The sequence below is a fragment of the Epinephelus fuscoguttatus genome, linkage group LG13, assembly GCF_011397635.1.
Source record: "Epinephelus fuscoguttatus linkage group LG13, E.fuscoguttatus.final_Chr_v1".
In the NCBI taxonomy this organism is placed as follows: Eukaryota; Metazoa; Chordata; class Actinopteri; order Perciformes; family Serranidae; genus Epinephelus; species Epinephelus fuscoguttatus.
The window spans coordinates 38,618,512-38,645,970 of record NC_064764.1 but is presented as its reverse complement, the minus strand read 5'-3'; the positions used below and the strand labels follow the sequence as shown (position 1 = coordinate 38,645,970).

Below are 27,459 nucleotides of genomic sequence, written 5' to 3'. Positions count from 1 at the left end.
GTTGGTTCACTGACTTTTAGCTGCATCATTGTACACAGAGAGAACAGCATGATGGGAGATTATTCTTTTAAAAACCTGTCTCAAAATCACCCATCTACAAAGCTAACTGTAACAGGAATAAACGAGGGGAAATACTCAGCCTGAACTGACTCTGACTCTCTCATTGACTACATTTCCATGCACACAAGTATCCCACCAACATTCAGAATAATTGGTTATTCAAAGAAAACAATAAAACACAGGATGCTTTGGGTCAGCCTCAGATAATTTAATATCAGATACTGACTGTTATGATTGTCTGAATTCCCACTTTCAACTAATTTGGGTGGTCTAATTGTGTCTCTGTTGACAGCTGAATGCAAATACAAAGACTGCGTGTACATGCACCCTAATATTACATTACTATTGGACATGATAGGGGTTATTTAAACAGTATATTATGTTATAATGATTCCAATTAGGCTTCAATCCAAATGATGCATTTTCCGATTAAAACATGCTGATATTATTCAGGCTGAGCATTCTTTGGACATGTACACAGCACATTTAGAGCATGCATCTCAGCTGGGTTTTTGCTGCAGTTTGCAACACACGGCCTCGTGTCTGTTCACACTCAGCTCTGTGTGTTGGACACAAAAGTTTGCAAGGCTGGTGTAGGGATGCAGACCCCAAAGAAAAGCCCACATCTGTGGCCAGAAGGAGATTCACACCTACTTTTAAACATTATGAAAGCCTTGGATATCAGCAGGTTTTGGATATTTGCAAATATCTTAACTCTGACCTTTTCAAGATGGTGGTAGAAGGAAAGAGGATGGCTGTGTTCTCCCAGTCCAACAAGTCCATCACTGTTGGAAACCAGTGGAAAGTGTAGCTGTGTTATCTTCACATGTTCAGGAGCCACAATTCTTTGCAATGCTTCCAATAGTTGAGAACAGACAGAACATTTTTATTTCATCATGCTCAGATGTATACATTCAGACAATAGAATTTTGATGACATGATGACATGATCACAATAGGACCCTTTCACAGAGGACGTTCTGTCACAGTGGGAAAAGCTGGTGCAAATAATAAAGTTAATGAGGGTTGAATTCCATTTAGCAGCTTCAGTTGCAGTTCCTTGGTGTTGTCCAGACTCACTGTGATGCCTCAGGCCTCAATCACACAGACAGACGCACCACACCGCCTTATTTTTTTTTTTAATTGAATACCACTAGTGAAAAAAAAAAACATTGGTGCACCTTTTTATTGTTGCCAGGCAACTACCCTAAAGTAGCCCTCCTGTGTAATCAGTCTACTGCTTATTTATTTCTTTTTTTCCACAGTAATTAGTATCTAGTTCCTGCTGAGGCTGTCAGCAGATAACAGAGATCTGTGTGGGTACATGAGACCCTAAAAAAGAGGCGGGATCATGGGGAGTACCACCAGTTGGTCCAGGAGCTTTTCCTCCATGATGGACGTTTACAGGCATATTTTAGGATGACTCAGGGGCAGTTTGACAGCCTGCTGTCTATCGTTGGGTCGTATAGCTCTGGGTATGCAGCAGCTGCTACCACCAGTTTCTCCTCCATCGTTTACCAGCTGTAAACTTGTTGTCGTGACCACCACAGAAGGCCCGCCTCACAAACCATCCCATTGGACAATGGGAAAAAAGATGACGACAAAAAGAGATGATGTACTGATCCTAGGCGCAAAAAAATCCAACCCAAGGTGCATTGCAATGCAAAAACAGCATTCTCATTCAAACCAATTCCCAACAGCCGCCTCCAGCTGCTTAAACACTTTGTGTGTGATCATGGCCTCACTCATTTGAATAGAGCAGAGCCATTGTTAATGTGATTAGCACTGTAACACCTGTGCTTTTCTTATGAGTCAGAATGTCCTCTGTGATAAAGGCCTCTTTGCTTCTCTCTTGACACCCAGTATACTGGAGGAGGCGGCACATGATAACACTAATTACATTAAAATGACAAAACAGATCCAACAACAGCGGATTATCCCTTTAAAGATTTCTCTGTTTGTCCACTCAACTCACCACTGAATGTGTATATTTATAATATTGGTGACGCAGGTTTCACTGCAGGTTTTACAGACTGACAAAAGCATAAACACCATGATACTGTGTGATATAAAAATATAAGATCATCATAACTTAGTGGAGCAGTCGTGGCCTTTGTTGGCAGAGTTTGTCAGAAGTTCCAGCTGAACGTCTCCTGCTGTAGAAGTGCGTCAGTAGTGAACTATCATCAGCCTCTTCCTCTCCGTGCAGCGTGTTGTCCCTGAGCTGACACCCTTATGAATTATGGATTTAAGTAAAAAGCCTGGTGTCTCTCAAACCGCTGTGTTCCACTGACCCACATCTGCTGTTTGCACTCTCAGCCCTCTGCTTTTTGTTTTAGTCAGTGAGTTTACATTGTACAACAGTGGTGTGAGTATTTATAATACCATTTAAAGGTAGCAGCTCCAGCTGAACCTGCGAGGGGCTGGGGAAGTCAACAGTGTAACTGTTGGATATGACTAAATACAAATGGCTGAGGTATGAAGTCAGTGTTTAACTTCCCCCTCTACAGTCTCCAGAAAATGTTTCATATCTGCGGTTTGTGATAACTGAAAACAGCAGACGACAAACCAGAATGATTCTGATGTTTCTATAGATGCCAAAGAAAAGGGCAGAGTTACTGTCGGACATTACATGTTTTATTACAATGATATGTAGAGCGATTAAATGCTTTCACACCAGAGTTTAAAACAGGGACAAAGCAAATCTGTGTGACTTTAAACTGAGTTCAGCTTTGTCAGGTGAATTTGCACGGTTGAGCTGAAGTATTCATTTTCATGTAACCTCCATTATCAGTGACAAATTCACAAAAAGGTACTTGTAGCAGTTAAACCTGCAGAAATAAAACGAAAAGAAACTGTAATTCTTTAAGTATCTGCAAAGGGTGAAATGCACCTCCAACTGCACTGCCAAGCAAAGAACATCTTAGTGCTCCTGTGCTATTTAAATTAAGCAGTATGCATGCATTTGGGACAAAATTGGCCACTTTCTATGCAAATGAGCCTGATTGCCAGATAGTCTAATTTACAAAGATCAGAGCTAACAGCCACACACAGTTACAGTGGAATTATTAGTGTCTTCATAGAGTTGGTGATGAGTGAAGCACATCTACAAGGGGGTCCCAGAGGGCCCAGACTTTCCACTCTGCCTGTAGTTTTGAGGAATGTCTCTGCACCTCATTGGTCAAGACCTTTAGCTCATAGTCAGAAAATGTCAGTTTTATTTTTTACTCCTCATTGTTCTGCCGACTGTGTTCTTGGTGCAGAGGCAACACTCATACTTTGCCACGTGGATAATTGCAATCAGATGCAAATGTAGGCAAAGTGCACTGAGCTGCAGTACGTAATGGGCGTGATCGAGCTGTAATATTACAACAGTGTCTTTTGTGAATTGGAAGTATTTAGTATAAAGTGCTACACAAAAGAGGAACACTTTGCGCACACTTAACAGACAGGAGTCAGTGGTACAAACTAGATACAGTGTTTGGAGGCAGGGCCCCGTTCATTCCAAGAGCATCCATATTCTTACAGACATGGATGTAAACTTAAATTGCACGTAGACATACTTCCGCGGGGTGCTGAGTCTAGTTTTCTATGATGAAAAGAATTAAAGATGTTGAAATATTTATTTTTCTCTCAGTTTACCAGCGTGTTACTGATCAAAGAGTCACGTATCAGTGAGGGCTGAATCGATATGAATAAATAATCTGATATGTCTGAACATCACACATCTCCATTTTTGAGTCAAAGGGCAAAACTCTAAAATTTCTTATTCTGTTTATATTGATTTTCTGTTTCTTCTGTTGATTCTGTCCATGAAGATCCAAACTCCTGAGGGGAGGCTGAAGGATCACAGATACTTACAACTTTAATCACACTCATATGTATTCACATTTACTTCAAACTGGCATTCATTGCTTAGCTTATGTTGATTTGTAGCGCACTGAAAGCTCATGAGTAGAAAGCCAAAAACATTCTGAATTAAAAGTGGGCTGAAAATGTTGTGGCTGATTTAAATGATCAACATCAACATCATCAAGATTCTTGATGTTTCACACAGAGCACTGGATATCTGAAGTTACAAATAACAAGCAGTTTTATTAAATATGTTTCATAACCCAATGTCTCCTGTGTCTTTCAGAGATCATGGGAGGCTGCTAACTCGGCCACCAGCTGAAGGAACCCCACTAGAGTAGCCTGCACACACCGGTTGGTGCTCAGCGAGAGGTCTGAACATGGCCGCCCATCGAATCAGAGCCACCACTACCAACAACACTTCTCTGCCACGCTGCAAGTCCGAGGGGACGCTCATCGATCTCAGTGACGGAGTGTCAGAAGCCAGTCTGAATGATGTCAAAGGTCAGCTGCTCTGACAGGAAGAAAAAGTCGCATCAGTAGTTTTAATGGCATTCGAACTGGGGGATACATTTATTTAATCTGATTCTTTTGAAGTTGTGGATATTGTATGATGTGTAAAATCTCTAAAACATGTGCCCTTAAATGTCAGCCAGAATACCAGCATAGTCTTTGTGTACTTGCTTCAGTTTACAGGACTGTTGTGGCTCGCAGGGATAGACTGAGAAAAGACCCTGCACACATCTGTTGTTGGTGTTTGTTGATGAGATATTGACCCACGTCTGGTTAGAGAGGTGAAACTGAGCAGTGCGTGGATTTACTTTGTTCAGCTTGTCCCTTCAAGAAACACAAACAGCAGGAGCAGATGAATTAGTGAGCAGACTTTCAGTTTTCCCCCTGTCTGAGCTGAGACAGATTAAGTGGATGTCTGTGCTCTACTTAGTTTGAGCATCTGGTAGTGACAGTCCAGAGCTGCGTGGGTTAGCCTGTGTTTTTTAAAGATGCATAATGATGAAGTCCTTGCACGCATTGCAGCTCTTTGTTTTTCATATCAACTGTTTTGCACATGTAGGCTTCAGAAATATGTGTTCCAATTTTGTTTTCACTCGTTTAATACTTTGCAAGAAACAGCAAACCCTCAGACTGTAAAATAATGGGTGTAGCTAACGTGACGTCACCCATTGGTTTGTGGGGTCACATTTTGAATCCTCAAGTTTGGCATTTTGGCCGTCGCCATCTTGAATATTTGAAGCGAGCAGTGACCATATTTGGATGAGAGGGTTGAGATAATGCTAGCAGCTAGCTTGGTTAGCACAGTGCATTTACCGCTATGGATCACTTTGATAATGCTAATGCTAATTTCATTGGCGAAAACAAAGGGTTAGAACCATTAAAACATAATGTACTCGTCCAAAAAACTAAACCTCCGGCTCCTCAGAGGGTCAGATCCGAAACATTTAGTAGTGAGTATGTGCTGTTACCAAGTCCTGATCTGATACTTATATTTTTCTAGATACAGCTGCACAGTGCATGCTTAAAGTATTCTCTCTGAAAAATGTCTGTGTGACAGTTGACATAAAATGGAACAGATTGGGCTCCACGTAGCTCAGTACAGCCAATCCTGATCAGTTAGAGAAAATGCCTTGATGGGTCCCGATAATCATCTTTGAGATCGTATCGGTACATCCCTAACAGCTACACCTACACTTTGTGAATCTAGGGTTATGCCTTGGTTACGTTAACTAACCAACATGTGTTTGAAATGTCTTTCAACAGCGGAACATAGTCAGAGTTTTGCGTCTAGACTCTAGCTTCATCCCTCAACACAGATACGTTTTTATGAGATGTTGGGGAGTGATATTTAAATATCTTTGTCCCTTAGCCGGAGCCTGCAGGTTGATGTTGGGCTGAAAGAGCAGGCGGCAAAACTGACGCAGGGTAGCAGCAGCGTTGACAAGGCAGAGAGAAAGCTTGGAAAGTTCTGCAGCTTAAATAGACCACCATATTGGGAGGGTGTGTTTTGTAGATGACATAGTATGGAGGGAGTTATGACATGCGTGTATGAATCAGTGCAGGTTGAGTTAAGTGCCTGAACTAGCTCGCCGATGTTGCTACATTTCTTGCAGTGGTAGCGACTTGTCGATGGCTAATACCCGCCTGTCAATCAAAGCGACCAAGCCCCTAATTATGCATATTTTTAAGCCTAAGTAACATTTTAAGTTGTGAGTTTTATAAAGATTCAGCCCCTGTACAGTTGTCATGAATGTTGAAAGTAGCTCTAGAGACCAAACTGTTTTTGTACCAGGCTGTAAACATGTTTATTTCTGCTGTTAAGTTGGGCATTTTAACATGGGGGTCTGTGGGGATTGACTCGCTTTTGGAGCCAGCTTCAAGTGGCCATTTGAGGAACTGCAGTTTTTGTTACCTCCACATTGGCTTCATTATTCAGCCCTGGAGTTGCCAGTTGATTAAACTCCCATGTCTGGGACTGTTTTTAATTCAGACTGAACTCCACAGTGACATATAAAAAAGACACTGTGGTGGACAGCAGTTTATGCCGATGTGCCCCTCACCTTATGGATCTGCACCTATTTTATACCATCAGAAAAACGTGAAAGATGTTATAATCCCAAGTATTACTACTGGTATAAAACTTAAGATTTGATGTCTCTACCTGACACTGTGTTTTGTTTTTTTCCTCTAGTGCCTTCTCCTAGTGCCTTGCGACTGGATGCAACTGCCTCCTTTGGCGCTGCCAGGGAAGTCGTTGCCATTAAGGACTACTGCCCATCCAGCTTCACCACCCTGAAGTTCTCTAAAGGGGACCGCCTCTACGTTCTGGACTCGTCGGGAGGAGAGTGGTGGTACGCCCACAACAACACAGAGATGGGTTACATCCCTGCAGCTTATGTGGAGCCCATCAACTACAGAGACTCGTCATTCAGCGACAGCGGGATGATTGACACTGTGGGAGACTGTAACGAGGAGGCAGCCAAAGAAATGGACCTTCTAGGAGAGTGGGCAGGGGTGATCCTGAAACCAACCACCTTCCAAAACGGAAATCCTTTTGCAACAACCCATACCTCTACAAACCCTTTCCTAAATGGGGGTCCTCAGAGCTCACTTGATCAGAACAGTAATGAGAAATCAGTTGACCTCCTTCTGTTTGATACGCTCACTCCATCAGTGCCCAACTCCACCAGCAGCACCGCCATCAATGGTTTTGGCAGTGGCGTTTTTAACCCACTCAGTCCCACTGCAGGGGTGGGCCAAACAATGCGCAGGGACAACCCGTTTTTTAGAAGTAAACGGTCCTACAGTCTGTCTGAGCTGTCCATCCTGCAGGCTCAGTCCGATGCCCCTCAGGGCTCCTCTGGTTTTTTCGGGGGCCTGAAAGCACCGGCGCCAGAGCAGTTCAAGAGCAGGGAGGACTTCCGGACAGCGTGGCTCACCCACCGCAAGCTAGCCAGGTCCTGTCATGACTTGGACTCACTGGGTCAGAGCCCAGGCTGGGGCCAGACCCAACCGGTGGAGACCAACATTGTCTGTCGGCTGGACAGCTCAGGAGGGGCTGTCCAGCTTCCGGACACCAACATCAGCATCCATATACCCGAGGGCCATGTGGCCCCGGGGGACACCCAGCAGATTTCTATCAAAGCTCTGCTCGACCCGCCGCTAGAGCTGAACAACGACCGCTGCACCACCGTCAGCCCTGTGGTTGAGATCAAACTCAGCAACATGGAGACCAAAACCACCATAACCCTGGAGATGAAAGTGTCCGTCGTGGTGAAAATGGAGAGCAGGGAAACGACAGAAGTCTTGTGTGTCAGGAGTGATTGTAAAGAAGGACCTTACACTCCCATTCCTCAGGCGTACATGTATGGGGACACAGTCCAGGTGTGCCTAGATAACCTGGAACCGTGCATGTATGTGTGTGTTGTGGCTCAGTCACAGTCTTTGTCTCCAGACTCCACAGTTTGGGAGCATGTGGTTAAAAAGATCACCTTAGGAGTATACGGTCCCAAACACATTCACCCGTCCTTCAAGACAGTCGTGGCTATGTTCGGCCATGACTGTGCCCCAAAGTCATTACTGGTGAATGAGGTCGGCAAGCAGACGCAGTCTGCTCCGTCAGTAGTGCTGCAGCTGTGGGGTAAACACCAGTTTGTCTTGTCCAAACCGCAGGACCTCCGTGTTGGAGTTTACTCTAACATGGCCAACTATGAGGTAAAGGCTAGCGACCAGGCCAGAGTGGTGCGGGGCTTCCAGGTCAAACTAGGCAAAGTCAGCCGGCTTGTCTACATCATTTCCTCGCGCAACACTGAAGATGTTTCTGACTTCACCTTAAGGATCCAGGTCAAAGACGACCAAGATTGTATTCTGGCTCAGTTTTGTGTCCAGACGCCAACACCGCCACCCAAAGCAGGCCCAAAGACATCAGTGCAACGGCGCTTCCTGAAGAAGAAGGAGGTGGGTAAGATCGTCTTGTCTCCTCTCGCCATCGCCACCAAGTACCCTGTGTTTCAGGACAGGAGAATTAATAACCTGAAGTTTGGAAAATTAATCAAAACCGTCATCCGACAAACAAAAAATCAGTACTTGCTGGAGTACAAAAAAGGAGACTTCGTAGCTCTGTTGAGTGAAGAGAAGATCAAGCTGAAGGGCCAGCTGTGGACAAAAGAATGGTACATTGGATATTATCAGGGCAAAATGGGATTTGTTCATGCGAAGAATGTGCTGGTGGTCGGCAAAGTGAAGCCCATTTACTTCAGCGGGCCCGACCTCACGACATCACTGTTACTGGAGCAGATACTGAAGCCCTGCAAGTTCCTCACGTACATCTACGCCTCTGTAAGAACTATACTGATGGAGAACATCGGCAGCTGGAGAGCGTTTGCTGACGCCCTTGGATACGTCAACCTGCCCTTGACTCATTTCTGCCGCGCAGAGCTGGACAGCGAGCCTGAGCGGGTCGCATCGGTGCTGGAGAAGCTTAAGGAGGACTGCAACAATGCAGAGAGCAAAGAGCGCAAGTCCTTCCAGAAAGAGCTCCTGACGGTAAGTTACAACCCCTGGCACGCTCCCCTGTTGCAGTGACTAAGCATTTTCTCCGAGTCATTGATTTGAGAAATGCAAATTGTCCTCCCCTGTTTTAAATTTGGAGTCTCAGTGGCGTCTTTTGTCCTTCACGTGTCAAATTAAACGGTCGTGTGTTTGTGTCTGTATCCTCCTCGTAGGAGATTTCTCTCTCAGAGCACAAATCTTTCCTCTCTCCTGTTATCTGCCCACAGCTGCTTCAAGCTTTTGGCTTTAGGCTGTGGTTCAGTCTGTTAATTCTGCTGGGAGTGCAGTCGATAACTGCTGTGTAGGCACAGAGGTCTAATCGGGACCTGAGGAGCTGTGGAGGGCAAAAGAATACTTTGTTACTCAACAGAGGCTGGTATGAAGAGTTAGTGTGCAGTATGTGTACTACTCAGATAATTCTCTTTCTTTATGTACATGTGAATCAACGCCCACGGGGAGAAAACAGCGCAGTGAAACAACTTTATGAAACAGCCCCATACATTTATATTTGCAGTATAAAGTCATTTGAGAAATTAGTGTACCAATATTATGAACTGTTAGTGAGCATCTTAAAGGCAGAGCAAACAAAGCATAACCTTTCTCATTATGCAGCAATGATAGAAGTTTCTTTTCCAGAACGTGTTCTGCTTTAATTTGAATTAAGGCTGCAGGATATTGGAAAACACTGACCTTATTTATATTGATGTATATGATGGATTTGATTTAAAAAAAACTGCAGACTACTGACTACTGTAACTTGGACAAAGCATGTGTGTGTGCTAGTCTACACACACTTCCCAAAAAATAACATCACCAGACTATGTCACATGCACATGTAGCCTGTCTTTTCAGTTCAGTTCAACAGAACTTTATTTAACCCCAAGGAAATTCTTGAGCCAGGGAACGCTTCAGTTACAGTAACACTATGTACCGTAACCACAATGCAACGCTAACAACTAGTAACAAACAGTTGTTTCCCCGGGTCAGGGTCACTCACTGGGCCCAGTTTTAGAGACAGCAGAGTGTTAAACATCTGGCAAAATATGCAAATATACAAGGAGCAAAGCAAAACCAGTTCCTAACAGAGTAACAGTAGGAATTTAATGAGTACAACAGTCACTAAAAATGAACTGAAATGGTGGAGAAAAGCAGACTGTGCCTGATAATGAACGAGATATTGAAAAGTAGTAATGTACACCATATAAAGTAATAGTGCAACTGATGTAGGTGAATATTGTTTTCACTGTCCTTTGTTCCAGCTCTCCTCCCTGCAGACGGGGGAGGAGTTACACAGTTTGATGGGCACAGGTAGAAAAGATGTCCTGTGGCGTTCTGTGGTGTGTGTCTACGTCTGAGACCTTTTGTACCAAGCAGTAAAAAAGTTGTAGCATGAAGTGGCTGAGTTAATTTAAGTTACATGACATAGCACATCCTGCAATGCGAGTGTCGATGCTGGAACAATATATCGTGCAGTCCTAGTGCGCAATATGTGTACGTCATTTTTCATCAATAACCAATACTGTATACTGTTGCTGAGTATCTTAAAAACAGAGCAACCCACATTCAGCAATGACAGAAGTTTCTTTTCCACAGTGTTCTACTGTAATTAGAATATCAGACTTCAGCCCTGTCAGCCATTAGTTTGGATTTGACTCGTGCTTTTCTAATAAAAGAACAGATGTGTCCGCAGCAGATGAACAGGCCCGTTCATGCCTCATGCTTTCCTTTCTTTTTTTTTCAGTACATTCAGCTTTTCTTCAGAGAGGACAAAGTGCTGAGCTGTGTTCGCTTTAAGTGCGCTAACAAACTCTCTCAGGCACTCGCTTGTGCATCTTCTGTCACGGAAATGTGGGTTTTCATTGTCGCCTCAGGCATTCAGGGCAGCCATTCTCATCCTGAGATGTCTAAACACACTGAACACCCTCATCATGGCCAGTCTGACACACACTTATGACCTATAATGCTACATAAACCTTTGCATTTTCATTATTATTCTCTGCGCCTGAAATCCTACGCTCTCTCAGAGTGGTGCTCAGCTTCCCTGCTCCTCGACTTAGTTTCTCTGCCAGCACGTGATCCTGCTGGGAGTTTCTGTCAGAGGTCACGGACGTACTACAGCTGAAGTAACACGGAGCCGAAACACTGTAATTTACGCGAGGTTGTAAACACTAGTTAGAACCATTTATAGATGGAGAAACTGCAGTATGGAAAAGAACATAATAAAAGGTGGTGAGTGAAAATATGGCCTTTGAGGGAGTTCTGTACAATTCATGTCTGAATATAGGTCTGTGTTCCTGCCAGGATTGCACCTAAACTACTGGTTGCTGCGGGCACAAAGCACGCAGCAGTCCAGCAAATTTGCAATCACGAGGACGCTTTGTTTAACCGGCACAAATATGCTGTTTGTTCCATGTGCAAACGTCTGATGTTTGGGGGGTTTTTGTCCTCCTAAAAGTGGATTTTGTCTTGTGTGTGGGCCTCGGAGTAAAGCTGAGTGAGTCTAAAGACTGTCAGATGAAATCCTCGTCTTCCTCTCGTTTCTCTGTTACAGAAGACAATCTTTCATGATTTGCCGGTGTGTCATTTGACATGGACAGACGTCTATTTTTAGAAGAAAGAGAGGCAACTCAAAAGCGCTGTGGTCGCTTTCTTTGTGCTCAAATGTCTGAATCCATTGTGGTCTGCTTTGATTGTGGGTGGAGGAAGGGGGTCAGCAGCAGTGCATGTACCAGATACAGTGGATTTGTTGCAAATATAGATTTTTCATTTCCATCTGTTGTGTATTCTGCTTCACAGGCTGGTCAGTGTCGCCTGTGCATTTGTCTACAGAATATCAAAACAACAGATATTAGCGTGTTGAATATGTGAACAATGGCTGCAGATGTTTTATAAAGCAGAGCAATGTGAGTGTGTGCAGCTTGGATGTGACACTTTGACTCCAAGACTCAGCGTTTGTGCTTTTTGCCTCAGGTGATTATTTATTATGTTTGCAAATGATAATCAGTTGTTCACAGGAAGAGTGCACACCAACAGAGAGGTTAGCAGCAGGCAGTGACAAGCCCGAGGTCTCAGTGTGAATCTCAGAAGTACAGGTTGAGATTTATCATCACGTGTCACCGTGCCAACTGCCTGATGGCTGCGTGCCTCTCAGAGTCTTTATTCAAAACAAGATGAAGGAGGAGCAGAGTGTTTCCTCTGTTTGATAACACTGCATGCTTTTCCTTTTCACTTTTCATCTTGTTCAACATTTCAAAATACGACAATAGTTACACAACATTAATATTTCTATTTGACTTTTACTCCTTCAGTTATTTTTTCTGGGGGATTTTGGAAGATTGAACCATTATCTGTCCATTTATCAGACAGTGACAGTAGATACCTGACAGTGAATGAAGGAAGAGAGATCGGGGAAGTCCTGCAAAGGTCCATTCCAGACTTGAAGCATGGACGTTGTAATTACACACTCAGTATCTAAAACCCAGAAAGCCACCAGGAAACCCTGTCTCTGTTTTATTTTCCTGGATTGTGATGTCATTTTCTAAACTTACCAAAAATGATTTGCCTTTAACCACTTTGTCATTATATTCACATTACTGAGGATTGTTTATCAAAAATATCATAGTGTAATTAAGTTTTTGAAGCACCAATAGTCAACCCTAGTTAGTTCAGTTTAGGGTTAGATGTTACAATCCTTTCATGCACATACTTGAGGCTATGAGTGGTAGTGATAGTAGCGTCTGGGGGTTTTAGAGTGGGAGACAAAGGGTTAAGGTGAGGTAGATAGAAAATTAAGAAGGAGCATAGGGAAGGCAGAGCCAAGGAGTGACGTCTGTGCGAGCTCTCCCCTGCCAGACTGGGCTGTACACTCTACCTTTCCCTACTCCCTCATTTGATGAGGCAAGACATTGTGAGTGATAGTTGGAGCCATGCTGGGGGCAGAGGGTTGTCAAAAGCTTCACTGGGGTCATCAGGTGGGTACCCTTCTTCACTGGTGTTTCGATGACAGGCCCACAGCACCGTGAGAGGCTTCCCAGGCGTCCCATGTTTGCCTTCCTCCACTTTTAATCCCCTGAGCTGTGCTGTTGTTAGTGGCATTTCAGGGCTCAAGTAGTGTCCCTCCTCTTGGGGGCCGTACACATGCCGCTTCTTTAACTGCTTGGAAAATGAAAGGTCAGGGGCTGGGTGCTACTTATGTGCCTTTTTTGAGCCAGCTATCAAGAGCGTGGAGGTAGGTTGCATCTAAGGTTGCCAAGCAACCTTAACAAGCACTGCTTCATGGCCTATTTACCTGAAACCCTGAGTGCAGAGCTGATCTTCTTCCATGAGCTGTTTATAAGTGTCAAGTCAATTTTATTTATAAAGCCCAATATCACAAATCACAATTTGCCTCACAGGGCTTTACAGCATACGACATCCCTCTGTCCTTAGGACCCTCGCAGCGGATAAAGAAAAACTCCCCAAAAAACCTTTAATGGGGAAAAAATGGTAGAAACCTCAGGGAGAGCAACTGAGGAGGGATCCCTCTTCCAGGACGGACAGACGTGCAGTAGATGTCGTACAGAACAGATCAACATAATGAATTTCCAGCCGCGTTAGCTCAGCGTGAGCTACCAGCTCGGTGTATTTAAGGCTCTTGCACTTGTAGGCCTCGTCCACAGCATGCTCCCAGGGCACAGTGAGCTGAATGATGTAGACAAGGCGCAGTGAGGAGGACCAAAGCACAAAATCTGGTCTGAGGTCAGTAGAGGCAATCGCAGATGGGGAGTACAAACTCTGATTCAGATCTGCCAGTAACCTCTGGTCTCGTGCCCCTCCCAGTTGGCTGGTGTCTGATTTAACTGTACAGGCCTTGGATTGGAATGATGCAGGAGGTGGAGCATTGATGGATGTCCATCTGGTCTCCAGGGTAGCTGCTAGACACTTAAGCACCTGATTGTGCTGCCAGGTATCATGAACTTGTGTCAGGCTTGTCTTGCAGCCAACCAGAACATGTTTCGTGTTTGCTGGAGATGGACAGATGTGGCACAAAGGGTCTTTGGCTGAGGTTCCCAGGAGATGGCAGGACATGCCTCCTTGTCCCACAGCTCCTTCCAAGAGAACGTTCTCCTCTCAACTCCCTCCTATCTCATCCACTGACCTTGCTGTGCTTGAGAGGCAGCCTTTGGGTGCCTCAAAGACCTACAATTTTGTCGTAAAGTATTTGATCAAACATACCGATATTTGTCTTTTTCCATGTCACCCAGCCCTAACTCCACTTTTAACTTCATGTCATCAACCTTCTGCATGTTTCAACAATATATTCCTCAAGGAACCTCTCACACTCTGTGAAGCCACAGTTGTGTATACTGTATTTGAGTGAGTGTGTGTTTGTGTCAGAACAGTGTGTGTCAGCAGAGTGGTATGAACCTCAGCAGATGGTGTTTTTGTAGCTTGCTCACTTAGGGGATCTCTTAGCAACAGAGTTTTGTTTCTTCTCTTCTTTTACTTGTGACATCACATTTAGTCTGGAAGGAAACAACATTCATAAACACTTTGACTTGTAGTTTTGCTTCAGGTGTCTGTATGTATATGTATGTAGGGTGAGAGTGAAGCCAGACATTTTCTCTGGACTGAGAGAAAATCTAGTTCTTATGTTAGACTGACTGAAACCTGACTTTTAGAATACATGTAAAGATGTTAGCCCGACCTAAGTTGTACTAAATCAAATTTCTTAAAGTCGGACTAACACACCCAGATAATGTAACTCCTGCATGTATATAGTCAATCAGACCCGAACTAGTCTCTGCGCTCTGCACATGCTCCACAGTTTCTGCCCTGGACTTTGACCTGGAAGTCGAATAGCATTAACTGCGAAACAGAAGAAGAAGCCAGTAACAACATGGCAAAATCTACATCTAGAGCCGTGCATTTTTGGACAGACGAGAAGCTACAGGTCATAGCTGTAAAGTTGTCCACCATGGTACCAGTTAGCTGCTAGCTAACCGTAGCTACCTTGTATGTCCATTGTTTGGTCTGTGACGTAATAGATCAACCAGAAAAAGGTCCAATACTAACAAGCAGAAAGGGGGCATATCTCCACCTATCACAGTGGAGTCAGACATACTTTGGTCAATAAGTTGATTCCCCTCCCGTGCTTGTGTTCTGGGACAAGGACAGTAGGCCAATTAAAAGGCCTAGTCGAGCTATAACTGTACCTTGACTTAGCTGCTGCTGGTTAGAAGACAGATTTACAGTGACCACACATCGCAGATTTGATTAGAGGGATGTTGCTGCAAAACTTTCTTACTGCAGGATTAACAAGAGAAGTAGAACATCATGTGCATCGTAATGTTTGGTTTTAGATGCTTTGTAAGGTAATGACAAGTCGCAGGGCTACTTGGTGAACTACTTACCTCTAGAAACAGATACGTGTGTGTATATGTAAATGCAGGCAACAGGAGAGGATTTGGTATCGGATGTGTTCTAGTTTCTGTTTGTCATCTGAGTAGTATTGAACAATCAAGTTTGAGCAAGCTTTGGTTGTTTGCAGGCAAACAGTACGTGTGGAGAGAAAAAAAGGCGTTACACATCGGCCAGCATGCAATCATCTGTGTTTGACTTTTTATTAGCTTTTTTATTTATCTGCATTCACAGTTAATTAAATATTCGCCATGATCATGATTTTGGCTTCCTACAGTTAAGTAAACATGATCAACTGTAATATTGACGTCTAACACATGCTCTGCTCACAGAAAACTCTGCTGCATATTGAATCAAGCACTCCTTAAACTAACAGCCTGCCTCCACTTTTGAAGAGCTGTCTGCTACATACGCACCTTGCAGCAGCAGCCTGTGAAAAACTTTCCTGAATGTTGTGACTGCAGACAAACAAATTGAAAGTCATGCATTCATCAACCACCATCATCTGTTGTTTGGAGGAGAGAACAAATCATATGCAAACAGCGCACGAGACTGTCTGTGCTGCAAAGCAACACAACTAACTCAATAAACCACTTGAAAAGCACCACAATCTGCAGTACAATGAAGACATGAAGTGTCGCTGTTATGGAAACGTTCACATTGTTTATTCAAAGATGTGTTTGTATCACTGACTGTCTGCGCAAAACTGTCTGTAAACTGCTCCTCTTTTCTGGTGCAGTTTGTTTAAAAGCTCTGACAAGACAGCTTGTTAACAGGCGAGTGTGTGAATTCTCAGCTCAAATCTCATCAAAGTGGAACCTGAAGTGAAACCTCTGCTTCACCTGCGACATATCCACTGATCGTTACCGTTCCATTAGTATGATCTGATCTGGCTGCAGAATTTTAATGCTTTTGATGTTGTGTTCATAACACTGCAAAACAGACTGAAACAGACTCTGATTAATTGATTTTTTAAAAATAGTTTCACTTATGTATTCATTCTGGTTGTTCCCAGGTAATAACATCTGTGTGTGTGCATCATATATGAAACCGAGTGGACCCTCTGGTGTGTGTGTGTGTGTGTGTGTGTGTGTGTTGTTGGTTTGTGAAGAGTTTGTGTTGTTGTCATTGTCAGCAGGTGATGGAAAGGATCCAGGTTGTGTCTGTTGGATCTCAGGCCTGCAGATGTTTCCTGCCTCATTGTTCAGAAACTAAACAGAAGCTCCAGTTGTGGACCTGCAGGCGCCTGCAGTCCGTCCCACTTCCATGTCCTTCCCATAATCCTCCTTGACCCAGACACTCTCTGCATATATGAACATTCACAGCTAACTGTCACACTAACACACAGTTGTTCTCTGTTAGATAACAGATCATGATTTCTGTTTGTCAGTGCACGGCTGCACTGCACATTTTACACCATTCATTAGTTTGATTAATAGTCAGTGTAATTACTAAGTGATTAATCATTCAGGTACATTTCACTCAGATGTTCTTGTGCTCTGGTTTCCACATTTAAACACACGTCCTGCCACAGTGTGAGAACACAGAGCTTTGTGTGTTTGTTCAGATTTCTCTGCATGAAACCTGCAGTTCAGTCTAAAAATGCTAAATTTGGTCTCTGTTTGTGAAATCAAATCTGTGCTGCAGAAACTGTGTGCTTTCTCCTCTGGAGAGCTGGAATTATGATTCTCCAGGGTGCACTCACTTGAACATACACTGGTATTGTTCGGACACATTCCCGTGTGTTTTTCTTTTGTACTTGCACAGATTGGAGGTATAATGCATGTGTCCACGTGGGAGTGTTGTCATGCTTAGCAAACCACAATGGAAAGCAAACAGTGACTGGTGACAGGTTGAAGAAACCAATACTGTGAACAATCTGTGAACCTGAGATGGGAGAGAATTTGTATTCATAGTTGTGGTTAGAAGTTTATATACACTTAAAAATGAACATGTCTTGAGTTTCCAATCATTCACATCTCTTTTGTTTCTGTGATAAATTATTAGAGCACATACTACTTTGTTTTTGTCTACTTTGACAAAGAAAACGGATGAAACAAAAATTTAAGCTATTTGGCCACAATGACCAGAAGTATGTTTGGAGAAGAGAAGGTGAAGCATTAACCCAGAGAACACAATACCTACCTTCAAGCATGGTGGTGGTAGCTTTATGCTCTGGGTCTGTTTTGCTGCCAGTGAAACTGGTGCTTTACAGAAAGTGAATGGAATTATAAAGAGGGAGGATTACCTTCACATTCCTAAGGAAAACCTAAAATCATCAGCCAGAACGTTGAACGCAGTTGACCCTGAACACAACACTTAAAAAGTGCTAACATAATGGTGAAATCAGGCTAGAATTAAGTTCTGGAATGGCCTTGCCGCAGTCCTGACTTAAACCCTGATCACACAGAAAGTGTTTTGCAGGGGCACTGCCTTTTTATTTTTATTTCTTTTAATTGAATACCACTATTAAAAGAAATTGTTATCGTTGCCAGGCAACCACCCCATCACCTCCTTACCCTAACCTTCCTGTGTAATCAATCTACTGTTTATCCATTTATTTATTTGACAGTAATCAGTGTGTAGCTGCTGCCATGTTGAGGCAGAGGGTACTGTCTGTAGCTCTGGTTGAGGGTGAGAGGCTGTCAGCAGATAGTTTGTTGGTCAGTGGGAAATGGAGATCTGTGTGGGTACATGAGACCCTAAAAAAGATGGTGCTTCACAGGGAGTACCACCAGTTGGTCCAGGAGCTTCTCCTCCATCATGGCCCCTTCATGCACTGCGCTTATATGCTTCCACTAGGGTGGGTATTACCACTGATTTCCTGAATCAATTTACAAAGTCCCAGGTTGATTCTATTTCTGATTTGACTGGGGATATATCAGCTACAATACCAATTTTTGCTAGTATCTGAAGAAGATTCTCAGAGAGCTAATACTGTAAATTTACAAGGAATTTTTTTTTTTTTTTAAAAAGAATAAATTCAGAACAAGAATACAACTGAATATTGTCAAACTAAATGTTGTTTCTAAAGCAGCAACAGTTATATTAGAACAGCAAAGTCACAATATAAACTCCATAACTCAGTGGAAACAAATCTAACATGTCTCGTTGGACAGGAGTTGGTGGAGACCAAAAACAGAATTTAAAGAGAGAATATTGGACTGACATTCATCAGGTGACACAAACACAAAGACTCCTAATGAATCATGTTGCTCTGTCTCTGCTGGATGTGGAAAGGAGAAACTATTGGCTCACAAGTTCAACATATCAACTGAAAGATGATATTTTAGTTTTGTTTTTCACAACTTGTTTTCCCCCATAACTGCCCAAAGATCCCACATTGCAGGGATTGTCCAGACTTGAGAAGGTCTGAGTCAGTCAGAGATGTGACCTCAGGGCAGCTGACACATGACGCTGGAAGTTTCCTCAGTTTTTTAATATGAGGATTATACTTGATTTCAACAAAGCATTGTGAAATGACTGTCACAGGACAGGCCTGTACAGGTTCGCCCTGTCTCTGGCTCTGTGTCTTAAGCTGCTGCAGATGTCTTTGGGGATTTACATAGAAATTAAAAATGCAAAACAAAACTAATCCACCCGATCTCTCTTTCTCTTTCCTTTTGTTTCTCTCCGTCTGCACGTGTCCTGCTGTAACCTCTCCTTCCACATGATGTTGAGGCACATACAGGTTTTACAGTGAAATGTAACTCTTCCTCCAGCACATTTCCGCACAGAGCTCATTCTCTTATCAGTAGAGATTTACGATTGCAGCAACAAATGCACATTTTAATGGGCAGTTCCAGACTCCCAGTCACCTGACCTCCTCCCCCACCTCCTCACCTGTTCCCACTTTACCCTCATCAGCCCTGCAGTGTTCAGACCTTCCCTGTCCACTCACAACACCTGCCTCCCATTTCCCCTCATCAGCCCAGCGGCACATACACTGCTTCATTTTCAGCAGTGCTCTGTCTGTTTGTGAAAGTTGCTTTCTTGCTTTGTGTTTTTGCTTTTGGGCTTCTGTTACTGTCACCTTCACCTGTACCTGTCTGCCGGTACGCTTTTATATAACCTTCACTTTAAACTGAGTCAGTGACTGTCTGCTTGCTTTGTCTGCATTTGGTTTCAATCCTGCACTTCTTCAGTCGTGACATTTTTCATTAAGCAGCAAGAGTAAACTTAATAACGAAGAGAAATATAAATGTTATAAATATTGAACATACAACGGATGGACTGATTGTGATATTCTGGGCTGACAGCCGATACTGGTGTTTTTTTGTTGTTGTTGTATTTAGTTTTTATTATACCCCTTTTTTGTGGAGGGTAACAAAGAAATCTTCATGATATAAATATAAAATAACTGAAACTGTGTTTAAGACATCTGGTCTGTAATTACACTACCTTTGAGTGAGCATAAATTTAATCATGCACATTTGATATGAAAAACATAACAAAAAGTAATGTTTATATTGCTGTGAAATCAACACATTTCTGCCTCAAACAGCTGTATTTATTCGAGTTTCTTGCCAAAAACTACATTTTCCAAGATTACATTGAACACATCATGAGGTGTTAACCTTCAATAATACACATTTTTACTTAATAAAGCTTGAACGCATCAAGATGTAACCCAGTGCAACCTTCATGAGCAGTTAGTTCCACCAGCTGCCAACAGCTAACGTTAACTAACTTTCCTCCTGTTGATTACAGGGAAACAATTGTGTGGGCCCACTGATGTGTCAATACTGCGTCTTTCCATCCAAATAGCGTCCCTGGGAAGATCTCGGACATGCACTCTAATGTCCCCGGGCAACAGTATGCAGTTAGTTAGCCCTGCTTTTCAGCCTGTGCAAAATTGATGTGACACAGCAGAAAAATATCAGCTGCTGCCATCGGTGAATGTCACCTTATTTGCCTAACGGTTGATGGCAGCCAGTAAGGAGAACACCGGCTGATACCAATGTTAAGCCAACAAATTGGTGCATACCTAAAATAAAATCTTGAATCTTTACTTATTTTTTTACCCATTGATGGGTAGTCTATATCAAATATTCCATATCCAGCTGTTAGATAGATTGACATTGAACATTCAGGGTCTCCAGAGGATGAATCCTCCTGACTCTGATTTTAAATTTGTGTTTTTGAATGAAATTTACCAAAAAGCTATTGGATGGATTTTGATGAAATGTGTTTTGTCACTGAATTTCATTTATGAACTGTAATAACTTTGATGTTCCTCTGACTCTTCATCAGGTCCACATTTTATTTTGTCCAGTACTTCATAAATCAGTGATATGTCCAGCAGCCTTCACTATATTTTGGGTTTTGTGCTGATTTACAAGTTTGACGGTGAGCACATCTGCTAAACATTAGCATATTGTCATTGTGAGCATGTAAACATGTTAATGTTAGTATCTATTAGGGCGGCCCCCTGATAGTCGGAGGTTCAGGTCAGCAGTCGGAGACCCCACAGTCGACTGAGATTCCTTCAAGTGGAGCAGTCAGGGTTTTTTTTGTTTGTTTGTTTTTGCCAGTTGGTATGCAGTGTACTGCTAAGGAAGATTCATGCTGCTCTTTGGTCCAGGCAGCTGCAGACACAGAGGCAGCTGCAGACACAGAGGAGAGGCTTTGCTCTGGCAGGCTTTGGTATTATGTTAACCCTCTGCCTTCTGTTCAGAAGTTGTGACTTAGTATGATACAGTCTGGCTTTTGTTTGATATTTTGTGTCAGCAAAAAATGTTGCACTTCTCCTATCTGTCGTTAGCGCAATCAGCTTATTTACTATATTAATAAACTCCCTGAACGTCCCGCTGAGCCCCATTTAAACTCTCAAGCTCTCGTATAGACAAATAGGTGAATATTCATACTGAACAGCCAAATCTGATTTGACTGACATAACTCTGAGCCGGGTACAGCCCCAGTATTTATCTCAAAGCTCTGTTTGGCTAAATATAACCTCGCAGAGCTGCGAGCATGACTGTAGACGCTTTGTTTTGAAAAACTAAGTTGAAAGAAAAGCTGCTTTGTTTTGAACGAGACCATGCCAGCATTCATAGATAATCCTAGCTAATAAACTAATTGACTAATTAGTGCTTTACCTATTAAAATGTGCATTAGAGACCAACCAGAAATGAGTGCCCTCCCAAGAGTCACTGCTGTGTCTGAAAACTGTTGTTAGTGTTGATGTTTATCATCAGTAATGGCACTGATTCATTTATTGCTAAATATATGTTTTTAAAAGAAGCCATTTATTGTATATTTTCTTTGTTAGTAAAGGACCAAACACTGAAACCTGCGTGCACAGTTTTCTCTTATTTAATATTTCCAGTTTCCTATGATGAGAATATAACTGAAGCTTCTCTTCTGCTGCTTCTGTTTGACTTCCTCCAGTGCTTCTCCTCCTCCTCTTCCTCCTCTTGTTGCAGACGGACAGTAAACCGACAGCAGGTTTTATAACATCTTGAAGCCTGAGACCACAGAGGTGGAACTTTTGTTGTGTCTTGGTGCTAAGAGGAGATTTTCATATTGAAGCTCTCGCTCAGCTCTGCAGCCGAGCGTCTGACCCTTCTGAATTATTTGCACTGCGATCAGTGGCAGGTAGAGCCGGGAATAATAACAACATCCTATTTCTGGAGCAGGACTCTGACAGTCAGGCCCATTATGTGCGATAAGCTCACTGCTTTGCCATTCTTGTACACAGATCTGGATTTTTGTTTTTCCACCATCTCCGGCCTCCTTCCTCATTTTTTTCCCTTCACTTCCTCCTCTCCCTTCCTTCTGTGGCTGGGTGTGGTGAGCTGCTGCTTTTGGAATAATTGACTGAACAGTAGATCACTCACTCTCTGGAGATTTTGGTCTTGTTTGGGAATGTGGGAGTCGTTTCGGAGCCAGGCTATGGAGAATAAAGGGAGTTCACGTGTTGGGTAAAGTGCCAAAATCAGCACCCACAGTCTGTAATCCCTGAGGTTTAGGTTTGTTCACAAAAAGGTGAAGAGACGAGCGAGCAGGTTTTAAAGCAAAACTGGAAGAGGAATGAAATTGCAAAGCCACAGTGCGGCTAAGATGGAGTGGAAAGGCAGCAAATGGGAAAGGTGGAGGAAGTCAGATGGAAAATGAAGATGGGATAGAAAAATAATAAAGTGGAGATTGAAGTGGAGAGATTGAGTGTCAGAGAGGAAAAACAGAAACAGGAGGACGGAAGAAACAAGTCATTTATCAAAAAGCTCACTGTTGGTTACACCGAGGGTTTGGTTTTGCCGTTTTCTCCGAACGCGAGAGCAGGGAGGGACTGTGTGTGTGTGTGTGTGTGTGTGTGTGTGTGTGTGTGTGTGTGTGTGCGCGCGCGCTGCTGTGCAGCGACAGACATGATTGAAGCGCCCGCTTCATTTCCACATCAACGTTATCTCCGAAAATATGTCTGCAGGAATTTTCTTTTCGTTTTGACAAGCAGATGATTTATGCAGTGGGGGGAGCTGCAGGGCTTCAGAGCACTGATTGCTGAGCTTGTGAAACAAACTCTGTGGCATTTAACTAAAGCGCACACACACACACACACACACACACACACACACACACACACACACTCAGAGTCCCATAACCCATCCTTATAGACCAGCTGACATTTAAGAAAAACACAGCACAGCATTAATTCCTCCTCTGTCTCGGTGTATTGTTGCGGTGCAAAGGAGCTGTTTGAATTGCTGTAATGATGGTGCGCCCGCCGCCATCTTCTGCAGTGCAATTATTAGTTTAAAATCAGTCTGGAGACTCACATGGCACAACGCTCAGTGATAAATACTTTACAACGTACCATCAAAGATTTACAGCAGCCGGGATGTTTCCAACCAGGAAAAGACCAAAGTGCAGCTTCACAAAACTTCTTAAAGCTCTGACCAGTCAACTTCATTACATATAAAAAAGTTAAATTCAACACACTTCATAAAAGTTTTGTTGACCACCATCTCTCGCCTGCAGTGCAAGAGTTCATTCTTGACCTTGGAGTATTATTTTGACATAATAATCTCAAGGCCCAGAGCAAACTGCTAACAAAGACCATGAAATGCACTTGAAAGCTCTGAAAAAGCTAGTGTGTGGTCAGTAACAGAGATAAGATTATTCATCAGTGTTCTATCTTATGTTTTAACCCTGTGAAACCAAAAAATAATCAGCAACTATTTTGACAGTCACCTAATTGTCTCAGTCATTGTTCAAGCAGACAGTGTTGCTGCTGCAGAGATACTTGCTGCTATGAGATCTGTATTGTCACAATTGAAAGCTGGTGTTTCCCTAATTTATGGAGCTGTGCAAGCCACTGCATTTTAATAACACAATCCTGCAAATATTTCACAATAAAAAGCCTTTTGTTAACAAATGAAGGGATTCTGTCCACAGAAACATTGTCAGAAGGCTTTTATTTTGAAACAGAAACATGAAGTGTTGAGTTGAAAAATATTTGTTTTGTCATGTCTGTGACAGATGTAGACATTGAAACTGTTGACGCGTGGTGAAACAAAGTAGAATGTCAATATAAGCATCAAAAGACTGTTTTCACTGTATGTTTTTGCCCTGACCTGTTAACTTGGGCGCAGTCAAAAAGAAACAAAACAACAAGTAGTTCTGTGACGCACATGCGCTGCTGACATAGGCAGTGTGGCGCAGGCTAGCTCATTACACTACTCGTTATATTATTTTTCTGTCTTACCCCACATATTGGTCAACGCATCCTTTCTTTTTGGACTTTTAATGTGTGTGTCTGTGTGAATGTCAAGGTACTTTCCAATAAGCGCAGCTGATGCTAGCTGTGGATAGCTTTAGGCCTGTCGCGATATGCAATAAGTCGGTTAATTGCACAGTAAATTTAAAGGGAGACGGTAACTTTTCCGGCCTCGATTAATTGCCATATTCATGCTTGTTTGTTTTCCTCGTCTCTCTCCACCAAAGACACTGGACGACAAGAGCGTTCACTGTCGTGCATCGTCTGGCAGCCAGGTGAGTTGGTTCATTAGCGCAATGAACGGAGGGAAAGCTCTTGTCATCGAGTGTCTTTGTCTCTGTGGGGGAGGCGGGGCTATGGGGTTTTGGACGAGCCGGTGTGCTGGGTTTGTTCTAAAACCATCTCAACAAAAAGAGCGAATACGACCAACTTAACTGCACACCTGAGAGTGAGAGACTCAGTCTATTTTTTGTATTTATTTATTTCGATATTTTTATGTGCTATTTCGGATATTTACATTTTCTTTTTGCATTCCTAAATATTCATGTTAAATAAATGTTTATTTTTCTTTAAAAGGGTGTACTTGCATCAATATGCCTTTATTATCGTTATATAAGTTTAAAGAAAGGTCTAAAAACAGCAAAATTACAACAATAATAAAAATGCTCTTAAAAGCACAATATTACGCAATATTATCACTTATCGCAATAATTTCTGATGCAATTAACTGCCCAGCAAAATTTGTTGTCGTGACAGTCCTAGATAGCTTCAAATGATTTTTTTTACCTTAGGTTCTCTGTTGCCTTTGAGTGGTATTTTCCCAACGATCTGTGTGAAAGACAGAGTCCATTGTGGCAACATTTCATCCAACACATATCAAGCCACAAGCTTCATTAATTTTTTGTCTCTTGTAGCCTGCAGCTTTCCACGATTAAAATCCATTTTGACTGTTTAGTGTACACCTTTGTCGGAGTGTATTTCCTGGAGTTTCATGTTGTGCTGTCGGAGTGTTTCAAGAGGTTTGAGGTTGTGTTTTTGCAGTGGAAAGAGTCGCACAACAATCTTCCTCATTTCTTTCCTCTAGACAAAATCGGAGTAATGCAACGTGCAACAATTACAAAAGTGAATCCAGTGATGTGATCGATAGTTAGATTTCCAATCTAAAGAGGGAAGACAACAAAAGTAAGGTTGTAAAAAGTGATTTGTTTTTAGGGTAACTAAACCAACACTGCACCTGAGGCCTGCATGTCTTCACAGTTTGGTGAATCTACACAATGTCAAGTCATGCTGCATTAGCTACTAGTTCTTGATTGATTGTAACCATGGACTATAATCACCTTAGATTTGATGCTGAAGAAAAAAGTCTGAATTTGATGTTAATGAGTAAAGATATGCAAAAATAAAGATAATCTTTCTTGTGTGATTTCAGAGAGTTACTAAACGTGTCTTATTGTGATTGAATATTTGAGTTAATGGGGACGGACCGTCATCTGAGATCTCTTCACAATGCCTTTAAGCTCATGTTAAACTTCCCAGACTCCTCTAGCTTCAGAACCATGTCTCTGTGAAGAACGGATCAGGTTTACTTTAAGCAATTAAATTTGATCTGGAGGAATTAATAGTCTGCTGAGAACAAAAAGAGGCACCAGGGAGTGATGCAGGAGGAATTATTGATTGAGTCACTCCTTAATTCACCGTCTGTCTTTTCATAATGGAGAGGTTTGATGCTTTTATACCTTCACTAAGTAAAGAGTCCGACACTGGCCTCTGAGAACTGCAGAAATCACATGATGACTTCAGAGGAGGCTTTCCAGCAGTGTTTGTGCAGCAGGCTCTGAGGGGACACACACATCTGACTGTTCAGACTCATTTCTTTTTCACAATTACAGACAAATACAAAAAGAGAAGGAGGAAACTAGTAGGTCCTCTGATGGATAAAAATTCCACAGATTTTACTCTGCTTGCAGCAAACGCCAAGTTTGCATGTGAAGAATGCAAACTACAGAGTAACAACAACAACAGAGTGCACAGAAAGCCCTGCTGCTCATTAAAATGATGAATCTGTTCCTGCATGTTCTTAAATCATAAACTGTGTTATTAATGAACTGCCAAAACCATAAACACAAACAAGCAGTCTTTATGCTAAGCTAAGCTAAATGTCTCCGGGCTCCAGTTTCATATTTACCACACAGACATGAGAGTGAAATTAATCTTTTCGTCTGACTATTGGAAAGAAAGTGAATAATTTCCTAAAATAGCCAACTAGAACTGAGCTGATGTGAAGAAATAAAGGTCTATATTTGCAGAAGGTTCAAACTATGAGCAACCCCAGACACGATCTTGATGTTTATTCTGTATTAAAATATTTGCCTGACTTTATCAATCCAACTGTATATTGGCACTGTTGAGTGTTTCATTTTGGTGCTTTAGGATCTCAAGCACAGCTGTTTACGCTGTGGGTCACAGTATCTTGATTGAAAGGCCTAGTCAGTGGGCGGGTGTCTCTGAGTGCCCTCGACTCGTATTCCTCTTGTCTTTCAGAGAGGAGTTTCTCTGTGTCTCTTGGTCCCTTCAAGTCTGAAACGGCTGCTTTTTCCTGCGGTGTTCCTCAAGGCTCTGTTTTGGGTCCTTTATTATTTGCTTTAAATATGTCGTAATTTGATCATATTATTAGCCAGTTAGGTGGCATATCCTATGTTATGCTGACAACATTCAGCTGTATGTCTCATTAAAGCCTGTTAGCAACTGTTTCCAACTGTGTCCAGCAGCTTTTTGCATTTGGAGTGTCGGGTCCCTCTTCTCAGTAAAATGGTCAAATCTAAGAAACCTTGGTGTTATATTTAATCAGGCATGCATTTTGATCACATATCAAATCAATTATCTGTACTTGTATTTTTACAGTAAAAATATTGCAAAGCTCAGGACTGTTCTGTCTTGATCTGAGCTGGCGATGATTATTAATGTTTTTGTGTCCTCCTGACTGGACTACTGTAAATTTCTAAATCATCTCTGAACCATCTGCAAATAATCCAGAATGCCGCTGCTAGCCTGTTAACCAGGTCCAGCAGGACAAGACACATGACTACAATTTTAGTTTCTTTACATTAGCTTCACATCAGGTTCAGGGTTAATTTTAAGATACTTATTCTCACATATAGAGCCCTCCATGGTCACGTGAGTACATCTGTGACCTTCTCCATCCCTAAATCACCAGTAGGTCTCTTAGGTCTCTTGACCAGGACCTGCTGGCTGTTCCCTGTTCCAGACTGAAAACAAAAGCTGATATTGTCTTTGAGGTGGTGGCTACGACCCTTTGGAACTCTCTTCCATTAGGTAAACACCCTGCAGTCTCCTTAGAAATCCTTAAAAAAC

General features: G+C 42.5%; 1 protein-coding gene across 1 annotated transcript in view; it reads left to right on the top strand.

Moving 5' to 3' along the window:
• Nucleotides 1–27,459, top strand: part of LOC125899237 (SH3 domain-binding protein 4) — a 65,277-nt gene that overhangs the window by 27,139 nt on the left and 10,679 nt on the right. The window contains exons 2-3 of the mRNA XM_049593349.1: nt 4,198–4,415; nt 6,616–8,969. Coding sequence (XP_049449306.1) covers nt 4,292–4,415; nt 6,616–8,969 — 2,478 coding nt within the window. The 5' untranslated portion in view covers nt 4,198–4,291. The remainder of the gene's footprint in view (nt 1–4,197; nt 4,416–6,615; nt 8,970–27,459) is intronic.